Source organism: Palaemon carinicauda, chromosome 4 (genome assembly GCF_036898095.1).
Source record: "Palaemon carinicauda isolate YSFRI2023 chromosome 4, ASM3689809v2, whole genome shotgun sequence".
Classification (NCBI taxonomy): Eukaryota; Metazoa; Arthropoda; class Malacostraca; order Decapoda; family Palaemonidae; genus Palaemon; species Palaemon carinicauda.
This window is the reverse complement of record NC_090728.1, coordinates 148,819,008-148,836,783: the sequence shown is the minus strand read 5'-3', so window position 1 is coordinate 148,836,783 and position 17,776 is coordinate 148,819,008. Positions and strand designations below refer to the sequence as shown.

The window sequence follows — 17,776 nt, the reverse complement described above, 5'->3', positions numbered from 1 at the left end:
AGGGCAATATGAATGTCTCGGCAGATCGCCTCAGCAGGAAGGGTCAAGTCATCCCCACAGAATGGACCCTTCACAAGGACGTGTGCAACAGACTTTGGACCTTGTGGGGTCAGCCAACGATAGATCTGTTCGCCACCTCCATGACCAAGAGGCTCCCATTGTACTGTTCCCCAATTCCAGACCCGGCAGCAGTTCACGTGGATGCTTTTCTGCTGGATTGGTCCCATCTCGATCTTTATGCATTCCCGCCGTTCAAGATCATCAACAGAGTTATTCAGAAGTTCGTCTCCCACGAAGGGACACGGCTGACGTTGGTTGCTCCCCTTTGGCCTGCAAGAGAATGGTTCACAGAGGTACTGCAATGGCTGGTCGACGTTCCCAGGACTCTCCCTCTAAGAGTGGACCTTCTACGTCAACCTCACGTAAAGAAGGTACACCCAAGCCTCCACGCTCTTCGTCTGACTGCCTTCAGACTATCGAAAGACTCTCTAGAGCTAGAGGCTTTTCGAAGGAGGCAGCCAGAGCGATTGCCAGAGCAAGGAGGATTTCCACTCGTAGAGTCTATCAATCCAAGTGGGAAGTCTTCCGAAGCTGGTGCAGAGCCAATGCAGTTTCCTCTACCAATACCTCTGTAACCCAAGTTGCTGACTTCCTGTTACATCTTAGGAATGTTAGATCTCTTTCGGCTCCTACGATCAAAGGGTACAGAAGTATGTTGGCATCAGTTTTCCGCCACAGAGGCTTGGATCTTTCTTCCAACAAGGATCTACAAGACATCCTTAAGTCTTTCGAGACCTCTAAAGAACGTCGCTTGTCCACTCCAGGCTGGAATCTAGACGTAGTCTTAAGGTTCCTGATGTCTTCTAGATTTGAACCTCTCCAGTCAGCCTCTTTCAAAGACCTTACTCTCAAAACTCTTTTCCTCGTCTGCCTTGCAACAGCCAAAAGAGTTAGTGAGGTTCACGCCTTCAGCAGGAACATAGGATTCACATCCGAAACAGCAACATGTTCCTTACAGCTCGGGTTTTTGGCAAAAAATGAACTTCCTTCACGTCCTTGGCCTAGATCGTTCGAAATTCCTAGCCTCTCCAACATGGTGGGTAACGAGCTAGAGAGAGTTCTTTGCCCTGTCAGAGCTCTAAAGTATTATCTTAAAAGGTCAAAACCTATACGAGGACAATCAGAAGCCTTATGGTGTGCCATCAAGAAACCTTCGATGCCTATGTCCAAAAACGCAGTTTCGTATTACATAAGGCTTCTGATTAGAGAAGCTCATTCTCACATGAAGGATGAAGACCTTGCTTTGCTGAAGGTAAGGACCCACGAAGTGAGAGCTGTAGCTACTTCGATGGCCTTCAAACAGAACCGTTCTCTGCAGAGTATTATGGATGCAACCTATTGGAGGAGCAAGTCAGTGTTTGCATCATTTTATCTCAAAGATGTCCAGTCTCTTTACGAGAACTGCTACACCCTGGGACCATTCGTAGCAGCGAGTGCAGTAGTAGGTGAGGGCTCAGCCACTACATTCCCTTAATCCCATAACCTTTTTTAACCTTTCTCTTGAATGCTTTTATTGTTGTTTTTGGGTTGTTACGGTAGGCTAAGAAGCCTTCCGCATCCTAGTTGATTTGGCGGGTGGTCAATTCGTTCTTGAGAAGCGCCTAGGTTAGAGGTTGTGTAGAGGTCCTTTAGTATGGGTTGCAGCCCTTTATACTTCAGCACCTTAGAGTTGTTCAGCCTCCTAAGAGGAACGCTGCGCTCAGTAAGGAAGACGAACTTATTAAAGGCAGAGTAATGGTTCAAGTCGACTTCCTTACCAGGTACTTATAATTTCATTGTTATTTTGAATAACTGATAATATGAAATACGGGATACTTAGCTTCTTGATATACATGTACACTGGTTTTCACCCACCTCCCTGGGTGTGAATCAGCTACATGATTATCGGGTAAGATTAATATTGAAAAATGTTATTTTCATTAGTAAAATAAATTTTTGAATATACTTACCCGATAATCATGATTTAATTGACCCACCCTTCCTCCCCATAGAGAACCAGTGGACCGAGGAAAAATTGAGGTGGTGTCAACAAGAAGTACTGCAGTACCTGGCCACAGGTGGCGCTGGTGAGTACACCCCCCTCTTGTATAGCGATCGCTGGCGTATCCCGTCCGTAGAATTCTGTCGGGCAACGGAGTTGACAGCTACATGATTATCGGGTAAGTATATTCAAAAATTTATTTTACTAATGAAAATAACATTTTATTGTATTTACCCTCTTTCTTTACAGGAAACCTTGACAGTTAATAATGCCAGCAGTACCAGCAGGAAATTACTACCAGCATGGCCAGGGTCCATCGTGTTGGGACCGGGTTAAGCTAGGATTTATGATGGGATTTTCAGTTGGTATGGCAACAGGTGCACTACTTGGAGGATTTACAGCCCTAAGGTATGTTAGTTTTGATATTCTATAACCCTGTTATATATTGTAATTCTGCATTGAACAGTAGATCAATACTACTGTACATTATTATACAGTACTGTCTAAAGGTGAGTAAATTGCAATCAAATCTTTCTTATCCAGTAATTAGCATCCCTCCAGTTTATGGAATGATGTTTACCAATCATAATGCTTAGTATGCTGTACATTCTTGTGGAGCAAGGAAAAGACAGCACAAAGTTTACTAGTAAAATGGAATCAGTTGATAAATATTGCTTATGCATAAATAGCTATAGGGAACTAAATCTCTAAAATGACTTAAGGCACAGTAACATGAAATATATTTACTGACAAAGAAAAATTTCTGGTACTAGAAATTGTTGCTAAATCCAGCTAAGTAAACTTGAGTGGTTTTTAAAAAAATTGGTTATTAGTTAATTTTTTTTTCATAGCAGTAGTCTATTTTTTATATATTGAAAGGGAAGATTATGGAAAATTTTACTCTTCACAAAGTTACACATACCTTGTCTTAGGAAATATGATCAACATTTCTTTATGCACTTTTTCCTGTGAGTATACAACTATGGAATATCTTCAGTGGTGCTGGAATAGCCTTTGAAATATTTGACGGGTAGTTAATGACAGGTGATGAGTGCGCGCAAGTAACACTGCCGACTCCTGAAACTACTGAATGGCGTGAGAAGGCTCCTGTGCCATTTAAACCCATGCATGTCGCATGTGCCAATCACCACTGTGTCGGTTGCCCATGTCGATTGGTCCAGTGAGATTACCCTTTGCCTACAACCACAGGGCTTGTGGTTCCCATTATTACTGTGCCAGTAGCTCCTGCTCATGTGTGATACTAGTGACGATGATAGTGCCTATCGCTTCTCCTGTGACACTGATCCCCAGTGTTGTTCTTATCACAGCAACCCTTGGGGGAGCGTTTGTTGTCTAAGGTTGCTCAGATCTGTGACTGCTCAGCTTGCAGAATCTGAGGATAAAGTTGGTGAGATGAAGAAGCAAGATTCTTTTGATAGATTCTGCTCCTTGAGTTTACTAGTTTCCTCCAAGAAGTACAAAGGTTTTGCAGTTAAATGTGCTTTCTTTTTCAGTAGCCTGAACAAATATTTTAGACTTTTGGCATGCAATCTTACTTGAAAAGAACCCAAGGTTTCATCCTCTCAGAAATGTATTTGTTCTCGGCTAATGAAACAAGTCATAGGTATCCCAGGTCTTTGTAAGGTTTCTTCAGTCAATATCTCAGCTTTGATTGGGCCAGCTCTTTGAGAGTCAAGTTCCTGTCATAGGGCTGGATATTTTCCTCTTTTAATGATGAAAATGAGGTGAGTGTTGATTTTTTAATTCAAGCATGATTTTAGTCTCCTCTTTATACAGTTTCCTTCTAAGACAAGAATGCTCCTATTCCTTCTCAACAAGAAATACTTTTTGTACTATGATCTCATGGAACCTTAAATAAATTTCTCAAATTTTAGTCCCTAGTCTTCGTGACCAAGTTTCCTTTCAATCTTGTATTCTTTTGTTATAGTATATTTCTAGGAGTTTGAATATTTTTCTGTGCCAGTTGAGACAGTCAGTGTATTTTGTAATCCTACCCTTATAAGAAGCACTCCTAATTTGTTCTCTTTCTTGATTTACTGTTGGGAATATTACATGCTGCTTTTGGAACCTCAAGGTTTATTTGACCTTTGGCCAAAACCTCAACTCTAAGACCTCTCTTTTTCTTCCTTTAAAGCTGGCAAAGATTACCCTTCTGAAAGCCTTCTAGCTCATTAATTATGTTAGGATGAATTGCAAGCGCATGTGGGTTACCTCCCATTTTTGTTTTAAAGAAAGCTAGTTGACCTTTATACAGTAGAATTTTCACACAACTAGGAGCCATTACATAAAAATCTTCAATTTCAACATTTACCTACAAAGACTGTAAACGATTGTTGCTATGAGCAAGTATAATCTGTTACTAGTGACATCATATATAAATAATTTCATCGGTATCCCATTTGGACAGGGGATCCACTATGGCAAAATATAATCACTGGGAGAGGTTGGCATAGGCAAGTATTACTACTATTTTTGCAACTTGTACCCAGTTAGTAAAGTTGGTTTGTTCCGTAACCGAAATACAAACCACGCTATTTACATAGGGTTTACTTTTCGGCGTAGCTGAAATGAGGAGCCATTAAGATTTTAACGAGGGTTAACTACCCCCCGCTAGTTAGTCGGGGGTAGGGAAGGGGTAGCTTGTTACCCCTCCCCCCCACACACCTGTGAGTTGTCTCACTTCACTTTTAGGCTCGGACGAAGACAGACGTTGCTGTTTTTCATCCTCGTTAATGACAGCCTTAATTTTCTTTTGTCTTTTTCTAGTGCTGTGTGCTTGGAAGTTGGCCTCGACCTTTTGTCATCGTTATGCGTAAGTGCCCTGGACTCGCTGGCCGCCCTTGTGGGACCTTTATGTCAGCGGAGGACACCGATCCTCACACCCTTTGCCCGCAGTGCCGAGGCCGACGGTGTGATAGTGAGAATGTGTGTGGTGAGTGCAGGGAGTGGTCTACCTCCCAGTGGGAGAAGTTCGGCCACCGGCGTAAGAAGAAGTCTAAGAGAGACCGTTCTCCTTCAGGGGCAACCTTGAAGAAGGAGGGCTCCAAGGACTCCGCTTCCGCCGCCTGAATCTCCTCCGAAGCTCCCGCTCGAGCGGTCTCTCCTGAGAGGCTGCCGAGTGGTAGCGCAGGCCCTAGTGGTGTTTCCCGACCTCGGGGTGCGGGAGAGGGCGTTGCCTCCCTTAGCGTGGCAGCTCCCTCTTCTCCTCCGGGAGAGGATAATTTGGATTTTGAGGAATTTGACCAGACTGTTGCTAATAATGATTTGTTTCAGCTTTGGGCTTCCTTGGGGCTTAAGGGCTCGCCCTCCAAGGAAGCCCTGTTTGACCTGATCCAGTTGGGGGCTGTGGTCAAACAGTCGCCGGTAATACCGGAGGTATTCCCTTCGGATTTTGTCGACACTGTTTTGGCCGACCCTTCCGACGGGTCTGGTCAAACCCTTGATAATGCTCCTATTGCGGACGTTGCTGATGGCCCTCCTCCTCCCACCGAAGATCCTCTGAGGGGGGAGGTGAGTCCCGCGGTCTCTCCTGCGGGCGGGTCTTCCTCTCGGGGGAGTGCGCTGACAGAGACTCCTCTTCGGAGGACTGATGACCCGGACGCCCTTCTTCGTGGTCGTATTCGACGTAAGGCCCGTAGGCCTCTTCGCAGCAGAGGGCTTCCTGCTCCCTATAAAGGAGTTAGGAGGCGCCTCTTTGGGTCGTCCTCTCCTGATCCTCCCCGTCAGGAGCAGCCCGTCACAGCAGCGCCCCTTGACCCAGCCCTTCCGACCTCCCTTCTCCGTTCCTGGCCGCTGATACAGTTTGGGCGCCTTCTCATCCTGTTATCCAACAGGCACCGATCCCTTCGGGGTTAAGGGACTCTATCCACGGTGTGGGTAAGTCCCTTGCGCGTCAGGGTTTCCCTGCGCGCCCACCTGCGCGTTTGCGTGCAGTAGCGCTCAAGCGCTCCCCAGAGTCAAAGTCTTCGGACTTAACTCGCCAGCGCTCTCCTGTTCAGCAGCGATCACCTGCTCGCCAGCGCTCCCCTGCGCAGCAGCGATCACCTTCTCGCCAGCGCTCCCCTGCGCGGCAGCGATCACCTTCTCGCCAGCGCTTGCCTTCTCGTAGGTCTCCTGCGAAGCAGCGCCCTCGTGTTCCTGATGTGCGCATTGTGCGCCCTCATTCTCCTGAGCGCCATCGTTCTCCTGTGCGCAGCCGCGCTATTGATCAACCTGTGCCTGTTGTGCGCCACCGTTCATCATCTCGTTCACGATCGCCTGATCTGGACTTAGGCAAGGGTACTAAACCATCGCCTCGCGCGCGCTCCCCTGCGCGCCCTTCTGCTCCGGCGCAACAGCGAGCTAAAGCTCCTGTTCGCGAGCGTTCGCCTGCGCGTTCTTCCACCTCTTCAGATGTGCGCGGAAACGTTCTCCTGCGCGTTCAAACGATCACTCGCCTGTGCGCAAGCGCTCTCCTGAGCGCCCTCGCCCTTCCCTGCCTGATCGCCCCAGGCCTACGGCTCGCCTGCGCGCAATCGTTCGCCTCTTTGTGGTTCGCGCCTTCGTTCTCCTGAACGCACGCGACATCGCTCGCCATCGCGCTAGCGTTCTCCGACGCACCAGCGTTCCTTGCCTGGCAAACGCTCGCGACTTCTTTCGCGTTCTCCTACGCGCCACTATCGATCGCCTAGCGCTCAGCGCACACCTTCGCCCGCGCGGTCTCGTGCTCCTTCACGTGCGCGCCAACGCGTTCCCTCGCCGACGCGCCAACGCGATCGCTCGCCATCGTGCCCATTCGCCTACACGCCCGCGCGCCCAATCGCCAGCGCGGCCACGCGCCGTCTCGCCCACGCTTCGGAAATCGCCCGTGCGCGATTCCTTGAATGCTTTTTCGTGTGAAGACCGTCGCGATTCCCTTTCCCGCAGGGAACATCAGCGCGACCAACCAACAGGGACACGGACTTCCGGAGCAGTCTGTGAATCGCCTTCGGCAAGCGTAGGTTTTCTCACCAGGACCAGGACCAGGAAGGATCTACGGAGAGGTCCATGCAACACACTCTTTCCTCTTCTTCTTTTCAGGCAGGCCCCGTGGTGTCCACTCTGAAGGATCAGGAGATCCCCTTCTCTCCAACGGGAATAACTGACACTGTGTCAGTTACTCGCCAGCATTGGTTCCGTCACATTATGAACGCGGTGATCCAGGCTGTGAAGCCTGCCCTCGTTGATGTGGGACTTAAACCAACGGCAGGCTCTCCCCCACTGAAGAGAAGGAGAGGAGTGAACTTCGTGGTGACTTCTCCTCGGGTGAAGTTGGCTCCCAAGAGGTCGGTTGGGAGGACTCCTACGCCTTCTCCTTCTCCTGTGGACATGTTATCTCCTTCTCCTGTGGACGTGTTATCTCCTTCCTCAGGAGAGTCCAGCGAGGCAGGGTTATCTCCCACGGCACCAATGGGAGGAACCCCTCCTCTTCGGAGAGAAGCTGCTCGCGAGGATGCCCCCTCCCGGACCTCTTTGCTGGAGTCCTGTATTCCTCCTAGGAGGGAGCCCAAGGACTCCAAGACGGTTCCTAAATCGTCATCCAGGATACGTCCAGAGCCAACTAAACCCCAGGAGGACGTCCACGTTTCTCCCCAAGATGAGCCTTTGGGGACCGGAGACTTAGCTGCCAGTCCGCAAGGAGGAGACCAGTTCGAGTCGGAGCACGCTTTCTGGTAGGTCCCAAGCTTGATGAGGCAGCTCAACAAGTTTAAGGACCCGGAGACTGCCCCTCGTCAGGGCAAGGACACGGTGCTAGACGAAGTCTTTGGCACCCAGAAGTCCCTAAGTCCAGCGCAGCTTTGCCTTGGTCCAAAGGGGTGAAAGAGCCAGGGATAGAGTCGAAGCCCAGCTCTCCGAGCTCGCCTCCTCCGGTCGTTCTTCTGCCGAGTTCAAACTCCTCCCACCTCCTCGAGTACATTAGAGGAGGTACTTTGAGATCATGGGGGAGTCTAGTATGGCCCTTCCGCTCCACCATTCCGTGGAAGAGCTGACCAGGGGAACTCCTCTCGAGAAGCTCTCCGCCCGGCAAGTGACGTTTTTGGCGTCGGAGATCCTGAACCTTGAGAAGGTTGCGAAGAGTGCCATGCAGGCAACTTCGTGGCTGGACGTTTGGCTGGGATCTCTGGGCATCCTATTGCGCTCTGAGGATCTGTCCAAGAAGAGCAATAGGAAAGCTTTGGAGACCTTTCTTCTCTCGGGCACGCGTTCGATCGAGTTCCTCGCTCATCAGGTAGCTAACCTGTGGGCTAACTCGATCCTCAAGCGTCGCGACGCAGTGACCGAAAGGTTCCATCCGAAGGTCCCCGCCGTGGACGTCTGCAGGCTCAGGCACTCCTCCATTACTGGGAGGGATCTGCTCGAGCCCAAGGATTTGGAACGGACAGCCGAGAGGTCGAGGAGATCGAATCAAGATTCTCTCCTCCAGAGGGCCCTGACATCTCGGCTCTACAAGTCTCCGGCACCTCAACAGCAACAGCAGCCTCGCAAGACATCGAAGCAGGCTCCGGCAGCTAAGACAGGGGTGTCTAAGCCGCAGCCCTTTCAGACCAAGGGCAGAAGGCGCGGCAAGTCCTCTAGGGGAGGTAAGAATCCTAGAGGCAGCGGCCGAGGCCGCAAGCGCTAGGATTGGCGATCCCCCCGCGTGTCCACCTGTGGGGGGATGCCTGAAAAGTTGCGTGCACAGGTGGCAGCAACTTGGGGCCGATTCTTTGACGGTCTCTGTGGTCGGCCAAGGTTATCGCGTCCCATTCACGACATCTCCACCTCCCCTGACAGCGAATCCAGTGCCGCTGAACTCCTATGCCATGGGATCGGCAAAGGGGTTAGCCCTTCGGGCAGAAGTCGAGACCATGCTCAAGAAGGATGCTCTCCAGGAGGTCGACGACGGCTCCCCAGGCTTCTTCAGTCGACTCTTTCTTGTAAAGAAGGCGTCTGGAGGCTGGAGACCGGTCGTCGACCTCTCAGCCCTGAACAAGTTTGTCAAGCAAACTTCGTCCAGCATGGAGACAGCAGAGACGGTCAGACTTGCAGTGAGACCGCAAGACTTCATGTGCACACTGGATCTGAAGGACGCGTACTTCCAGATCCCAATCCATCCGTCTTCCAGGAAGTACTTGAGATTCAGCCTAGACGACAAGATCTACCAGTTCAAGGTGCTGTGTTTCGGTCTCTCCACAGCTCCTCAAGTGTTCACCAGAGTGTTCGCTTTGATTTCGTCTTGGCCGCACCGGAACGGCATACGTCTCCTCCGTTATCTGGACGACTGGCTGGTCCTGGCAGACTCGGAGTCGGCCCTTCTTCGACACCGAGACAGGCTTCTGGAGGTTTGTCGAGACCTGGGGGTCGTGGTAAACCTCGAGAAGTCCTCTCTGCTTCCGACGAAACGACTGGTATATCTAGGCATGATATTAGACACCGATCTCCACAAAGCCTTTCCATCGGACGACAGGATAGCAAGGCTGAGGAAGGTCGCAGAACCTTTCCTCAGGCGGGAAGAGCTTCCGGCCCATTCGTGGTTGCGTCTTCTAGGTCACCTTTCCTCCCTGGCACGTCTAGTTCCGAACGGCCGCCTCAGGATAAGATCCCTACAATGGCGGCTGAAGTCCCGGTGGAATCAAGGCTCCAATTCTCCGGACTTTCGGGTCCCTATTGGACCCACGGAACTAACTGACCTTCGGTGGTGGCTGGACGACGTGAACCTCCGGAAGGGAGTGGATCATCTCGTCCTCCCCCCAGAATTGACTTTGTTTTCGGACGCGTCAAAAGAAGGGTGGGGGGCCCACATTCTGAACCAAAGGATCTCAGGCCTCTGGTCAGGATCAGAAAAGTACCTCCACATCAACCTGCTAGAAATGAAGGTAGTTTTCCTGGCTCTTCAACAGTTCCAACGGACCCTGGCGGGTCACTCCGTAGTGGTGATGAGCGACAACACTACGGTAGTGGCTTACATCAACAAGCAGAGAGGTACCTTTTCTCGACAGCTATCCCATCTTGCAGTAGAGATTCTGAGGTGGTCCGAAGCCCACTCGGTCACACTTTCGGCTCGCTTCATTCCAGGCAAGAGGAATGTGCTCGCCGACAGTCTGAGCAGAACGACGCAGATAGTGAGTACCGAGTGGTCTTTGGATCCTCAGATAGCCAACAAAGTCCTGACTTTGTGGGGTTCCCCGACAGTAGATCTGTTCGCGACAGCCTTGAACTCCAAGCTGCCCCTGTACTGTTCTCCAGTCCCAGACCCCAAGGCTCTCTGGCAAGATGCCTTTCAGCAGAGGTGGGACAACATCGACGTTTACGCCTTCCCACCTTTTTGTCTGATGAGAAGGGTGCTCAACAAGACCAGACTATCGGTCAATCTCTCCATGACTCTTGTAGCTCCGCTATGGCATCACGTGGTTCCCGGACCTTCTGCAGCTCCTGACGGAACTTCCGAGGGAACTCCCCCCACGACACGAGCTACTCAGACAACCACACTGCAACATCTTTCACAGGGCCGTAGCGTCGCTTTGGCTTCACGCCTGGAGACTATCCAGCATCTCCTCACGGAGAGAGGATTTTCGCAGTAGGTTGCGGACAGAATGTCTCGCCACCTACGCAAATCCTCTATCGGAGTCTACCAGGCGAAGTGGAAAGTCTTCTGTGGTTGGTGTCGTGGGAGGGGTATCTCTCCACTCGATGCCACTATTCCAGCAATAGCGGAGTCTCTTGTGTATTTACGGGAGGAAATGCGCCTTTCAGTTCCAGCGGTGAAAGGCTATCGCTCAGCCTTAAGCCTGGCGTTTAGGCTGAAAGGAGTGGACATTTCCTCTTCGTTAGAACTCTCTCTACTCATACGCAGCTATGAGCTTACCTGCCCTCAATCAGAAGTAAGACCTCCTCCTTGGAACGTGGTTCAGGTCGTCAGGGCTCTGAAGAGAGCCCCGTTTGAACCATTATGCCAGGCGTCTGATCGCCACCTGTCTTGGAAGACGTCTTTCCTGCTCGCTTTGGCATCGGCCAAGTGTGTCAGTTAACTTCATGGTCTTTCTTACGACGTCGCCCATTCAAGGGGATGGGGGGAGGTAACGTTCAGGTTCGTCCCTGAGTTTGTTGCCAAGACTCAGAATCCTGGGGTGCCGGACCCTAGGTACGACTCCTTCAGGGTGACGAGTCTTCATTCTGTAACAAGTGATCCAGACCATCTGTTACTTTGCCCAGTAAAGTGTCTGAGGCATTACTTGAAGAGAACAGCTGCAGTCCGTCCTCAGGTGCAAGCGTTATTCGTAAGCACAGGAAGGACGAAGAGGAGGGTCACCAGGAACACCATCTCAGCCTGGATCCGGAAGGTTATCCAACATATCTTGGATCCTGACCCTCCTCCGTCACGCCGCCCTAGAGCGCACGATGTCGGGCATCGCTACGTCCCTGGCATTCAAGAGAAATTTCTCTGTGACGCAGGTTTTGCAAGCTGGGGTGTGGAAGCGTCAGACGACGTTCACAGCCCACTCCCTGCAGGACGTGACCCACAGGAGCTTCGACACATTCTCTATTGGCCCTGTGGTGGCTGCACAACAGCTGGTTTAACCTCAGGCTCCTTAATGGACAGGTAGAAGAAGGTTGGGGGCATTGTTACCCGGTTTTAGTCTGCGTGATTGAAAGAGTATGTCTGGCCCTTACTTCTTTCTTCATTCTCCCCTTCCTTGGGGAAAGCAGCATCCTGGTCTCTGCATAGCTGACCTCAACCCCTGCAGGTAAACCATGCTCCCTTGTGCTCCTAGTATTAACTATGATACTGTTTGCGTCCCCCATACCCTGACGAGGTGGTATTGGGAACGTCCTAGCCTAGATTTCTATCTAAAGAACTCCAGGTCAACTTCCTAGGACGAGTCACAACTTCCTCCACACACAACTTATGTAGGCCGCACATCCGTAGCAAGCTTCGGAGAGTGCGAGGTGCAGGGACCCCCTTTCTCGAGTGCTGCTCACTCGGTTTTCGGGTCCCCGGGTAAAGCCAAAGCCAGTAAGGCTGGGGACTTTCCGCCCTTCCTAAGGGGTAAGTCACCCTATGTAAATAGCGTGGTTTGTATTTCGGTTACGGAACAAATGACAAATTCGGAGATAATTTGTATTTTTCCTAACCATACAAACCTTAGCTATTTACACATATTTGCCCGCCAGCCCTGTCCCCCAAGTCAAGTCCTACCTCTAAGTGAAGTGAGACAACTCACAGGTGTGTGGGGGGGAGGGGTAGCAAGCTACCCCTTCCCTACCCCCGGCTAACTAGCGCCGGGGTAGTTAACCCTCGTTAAAATCTTAATGGCTCGTCATTTCAGCTACGCCGAAAAGTAAACCCTATGTAAATAGCTAAGGTTTGTATGGTTAGGAAAAATACGAATTATCTCCGAATTTGTCATATCTTCACAAATCTAGAGGTTGTTTTATATGGTGAGGGGTACCATTGAGGACATAGTAGTTGTTGGGTATGTTTTTTGCAATGTCTCTTGGGAAGTGTTTGTTCCTACCAATATACAGTACAAACTTTTTGTTCTTCAAAACAGGGAATATTTTCAGTGGATTAGAAATGACCGTTGAATTAATTAGCAATAAATGGCGAGGACGGGCAAGTAACTCTTCCCACTATCCTGTCAAAGGCCCTTCGTCTACAAGAATTACAGGTGTACTGTTGCGTCCAGTCATAAGGCTGTTAATCTTTTTCTTGTACTTCCCAGTTTGAATGGTTAATTGTTAGCTTCATACTCATCATTATGAAACTGAAGGAGGATGTTCATAAATGCAGGGTAAAAGGTGGATGTTGTAACTGGGTTTTAGCTAAAAAGCTATAAATTCCCACTCTCTGCTTCTTGTAAGGGGAATGATTATGATTGTTCACATTCATTCCCACGTGCTGTGTGTAGCTGATAATCTTCCGTGCACTGGCAAGCATTTGCTTTGAGGAAAAAAAAGCCCATGGACTTTGTAGTGTCATCCTTGCCAAAGCCCAAGATGCTGAAGAAGTTGTACAGTAATCTCTCTACTATTGTTGGTGCTACGTTCCAGGCCACCGCAATAGCTGAAAAACTGGGAAGTAGATACAGAAATCCACTATATATTTTTTAAAATTTTTATAATTACAGTACATATTTTTTGTTATTTTTAAATTTAAGCTTTTATAGACCCTCTTCCCACCCTTTTAAATCCAATATACACTCTTAGAACACTTTCAAGCTCAAAATTACTTTTACTGTAGACATCCTTAAAAAAAAAATGAACACTCACCAGTGAAGATATATAAACTCCATTCTTATATTAATGACCTTATTGTGGGAAGTTACCACCCTTTTTGCTATCTAGCTAAAAGTGACATTTGCTGTTCATATATTCTCTTTGTCCCTCTTGATGTAGTGAACGGTAGATTCGTTGATGAAATAATGGTAGCGTACGTCTGCATAGCTTTTCCTTTCCTTGAGATGTCAAGGAGTTTTTTCATCTCCCTTACAGTAAGCATATTCCTCCGATGCTTTGTTTCACTGCCAAAATCCTTGTAAGGTGCAGATCATTTTAGTGGCATTGTGGGGCTTGAAAGGAATTCACAATTTTAGGCAAAAATGTATAAAACTCCTCACAACACAGATTAAGAAGCAGAACAATGTCATGTAACATATGCCTAGAAACAAACTGGACAGCATGGTATACTGAATGCTGCAGTTTGCTCGAGCGTGATCTTGTGGTCCAACAGCTAATCAGCAACCAGGATACTGATCAGCGTGCTATCATTGGTTGTCTTTCCTCTACTGGCCAATAGTGGTCTCTGTACAAAATCGTCAGGGTAAGCTAGGCTATTCTCCTCATGATTGATTGCGTCTCTACTGGCCAATAGTGGTCCTCGTTCAAATTCATTTGGGTAAGATAGGCTACTCTCCTCCTATTTCCTGAGTTTTATTTTCCCTATAAATGCGTGATTCTTTGTGTCACTTAGGGCACACTGTTGCTCATTATCTCCTTCTCAACAAACTTAAACTGTACTATATACACTGCATTCTTGCTACCAAACCAAATTTCTTTATTTTTGTTTATTCCTGTAATTTACTTTATAAATTTAAGGCACAAAATTATTATTTTTAACAAAACAAAATAATCAAAATCTGAAAAGGTATAAAATTTATCAGCCTGCAGAATTCTGCGATATAAAGAGGAGTCTGCGATGTAGATTTATATATAATTATAAATCTGTGGTGTACAGAGAGCTTGATAGATATGAAGGAGTCAGCGATGTAGATTTATATATAGTATACTGTATTTATAAATCTTCGGTGTATAGAGAGCTCGATAGATGAACCATGTTATGGCGAGGGATTTTTAATATTTTTCCTCTCCCCATCATGTTTGCAGGCTCTTGTAGCTTTAAGTATGTACAGTATTCTGTATGCCCTTTATTTGCTCCCTGGGAAGTATGTGCCAGGGGCCTGGGGAACTCTAATCTACATTGGCAAAATTTTCAGGCTCGATGGTTTGTGGGGTTCTTGCATTCCAACGTGTTAGAAGGTCTCTGATCGCTATGCAGATCTCTTGACAACAAGCTTGATCTTAGGAAAGCTTTGCCCTTCTTATGTCTTGCATAAAGGCCCTTCATGTCCTTTTCGAGGGAGCTGGTAACCAAGGCTAATTCACCCCCATTGTCGTGGTAGCCCCAATGCTAGTGAAACCTGCACCTGTGGTGTCACCATATTAGCCACTAAGACCCAATAAGCCCCTGTAACCAAAGGCTGTGCTCCCAGTATTTACCCCGGTTCCAGAGAAGAAAGGGGAATAATGGTTTCTGTAGGCACAAGGTTCCCTCTGCGAGTGTTACCCGTGCCAGCAAAACTAATGTCCAAAGGCTGGAAGAAGGTTTACACTGGGTCCATTGCCCCTGGGACCTGTGTGTCCCTCCCATAATCCCTGTGCTGGTCTTCCCATGTGACAGTGATCCCAAGTGTTGTGATTTCTGTTGGAACAAACCCTTGGTCACTCTCTGTAGATGAGCGTTGTCGTTGATGGTCGCTCAGACCTCCACTACTTTGTTCACAGAGCCCGAGAGGAAAAGTGGTAAGAGGAAGAAGCGAAGATGCTCCTCTTCTTCCAATTCTGATTCAGACCATGCTTTCTCTCTCTTTCTCTTGATTTTAAGAAGTCCCTCAAGACAATCACACCACTTACAAAAAATCACAAGTAAATCTCTGATAGATGGATTTATGAATTGGGCTTCATAGCCCAGTACAGTAGTGGGGACTGGGACCATTCTGTGAAAGTTAGTAGAGGATGAACAGCCAAAAGGAAGAGGGGAACCAGGAATGCTGATAAGACCCTTAGGTAATGCCTACAGTATGCCATGAACTAATAACTTCCTATGGGTTTTAAATCTTTATGTACACAATCTCCTTTCTCTTTTGTTCATTTTAGAGTTTCTTACCAAAGTGCCAACAAAAAATAAATTCATCTTGAATTGTGCATTGCTGTATAATCAAGACTTCATTGAAAGATGATTAAAATAATGCTTGGTAAATATAGTCCTTTTTTTTTTTTTAATAATTGATAGTCGGTGTTTAATACTGTTCTTTTCCTTACAGATATGGTCTTCGAGGGAGAGAACTAATGAACAATGTAGGAAAAGTTATGATTCAAAGTGGAGGAACATTTGGTACCTTTATGTCCATTGGAGCAGGCATAAGATGTTAGTTTTTGGGCAATTAGTATGTAATGTTGAGAATTGTTAATTTTTTTTTTTTTTTGTATTTTATTGAAAATACCCTGTACAGCCAAAAAAATTTGTACTCTTTAGTCAAGATATTAAAATCTATGAAAAGTGATATTGTATAATAATATTTCAAAACGTGAGTTACTTATGGGTGCAATTTTGAATATGCTTTTCATTCACAAGATGTTCAAATGCTTTAATTTTTAGTTGCAAAGGTTTAAACCAATTGATAATGACACCAATATTGTATATTTTACTTTTTTCCAGAAAGGAAATTCATTTGTTCAGTTTTTACTAAAAATGGTATAATATACAGTATCTTTCACTTTTTCAATTAGGAAATTAATGTTCGGGTTTCAACTTAAAATGTTATATAGTATTTCCTTTTGAACTTGGGAAAGTTTAATTTGGTTATACACAATTTCCTGATTGTATGTACAGTATATCAATGAATTTTTTGTAAATAAACTTTAGTAGAATTTTTATTTTTCCTCATTTTTTGTACTTGATTTCCCTATTAATCTTGTCATTTTATATAAGCTTTACTGTACTTGAGGATGAATGTGTTAAGTGATTTAAGTATAGAATTGCATCACATATAATAAGCCATAGATTTATTTGTATAAGGATAGCAAAAATAAAATGATTTTAAACATGAATGTTTCACCTTTAAACCCATTCATCTACAAATTATAATCCCATGTCAGCAAGAACCTATGAGTTTGTTTGTTATAATAAAATAAAACTTTACTGGCCAATCGGCTTGATCAATAAGGCCAACCTTCAATTTTCAGTGTTTGTCATAGTCTGTATTTAATTAAGGAGTTTTAACTATGGTAATCATGTTGTATTGGATTCCCTGTTCTAGTCAGAGACCACACAGCACTTTAACCCTAAAAAAGATTTAATTAAACGAATAAGTAATTATGCATAATTTAGAATAGTGTTGAGGACAAAGTTGTTTGGGGTGACTTCTTGCTTGAGAAATATGTACATGGGATCGACTTCCTTTTAAGGACTATCTCGTCGAGCATACAGCTCTTAATCAAGTATGTCTGTCAACATGCAATATTCCTTCAATTTTACTACAATCTAAAATTCATGTTTTGGGTCCACAATTGTTGGACAAGTAATTAGTTCAATTTTTTTTCTCTGCAGCTAATGCTAAAACTGTGAAACATGAAAACAGAGCAGAGGGGAAGAATAAGATGGACTCTGAGGTGCTTTGGTTCTGGCAAGCTCAGTTGTATACCAGCTTAAACTTGGGAAAGTTCTTTCCTGTCAAATTGCTTTTACTCTTGCTCACAATCTAGATTTCTGAAGATATGTAAAAGTGCTCCTCCATCCTTTTCCTTAAATTCAATCAACAATGCCATGATGTAATTGGGGGAACTGGTTATGAATCAGATAGTGAGACTTCCGTAAACTACCCCACAGTGTTAAAAACCATAGTTGTTCCAACACGGAGTACTTACCTCGAACTATTTTCTTAGGAGTATCTGGGATCTCCTGCCAACAGACCAGAGTTTTGTGTAGTTTACCCTATACCCATTTTCTATGAGGGGTAACCTCAGGCGAAGTGTTACGCGCCCTGAGGCTAACCCCGGGTCAGAGCATGCTTGCTCAGGTCTCGACCTCCAGTAAGTTCTCTGGTCGCGTCGCGATATCATCTCGCCGCTCTCCTTAATCCCAGTGTGACTCTTTGTGTCCCCGATCCCTTTGTGTCTCACGCGGTTCCCACGTGGTTCCTTTGTGCTTTTCCCTTTGCTTTCCCTGTGCGTTCTTGTGTTTCGTAGTGCTTCCTACTGTGTCATGAAGCATCCCCACCATTGTCCTGGGCCTATGGCCAGTAAATCGTGTGGAGCGTTCCTGTCGAAACCTGAAGTAAACCCGCACTCCTTGTGTTCGTCGTATAGGGGCAGTGTGTGTTCCCCTACCGCCACGTGTCTGTAGTGCGTGTCCTGGAAAGAGATGCAGTGGGTGCGTTA

General features: G+C 46.9%; 1 protein-coding gene across 3 annotated transcripts in view; it reads left to right on the top strand.

The window, feature by feature from the left end:
* LOC137640106 (reactive oxygen species modulator 1) overlaps positions 1-16,443 on the top strand; it is a 46,464-nt gene extending 30,021 nt beyond the window's left edge. For all 3 annotated transcript variants that reach the window (XM_068372568.1, XM_068372570.1, XM_068372569.1), the window contains exons 2-3: positions 2,291-2,449; positions 15,661-16,443. In XM_068372568.1, coding sequence (XP_068228669.1) covers positions 2,310-2,449; positions 15,661-15,769 — 249 coding nt within the window. In that variant the 5' untranslated portion in view covers positions 2,291-2,309 and the 3' untranslated portion in view covers positions 15,770-16,443. The remainder of the gene's footprint in view (positions 1-2,290; positions 2,450-15,660) is intronic.
* Positions 16,444-17,776: the final 1,333 nt, after the last annotated feature.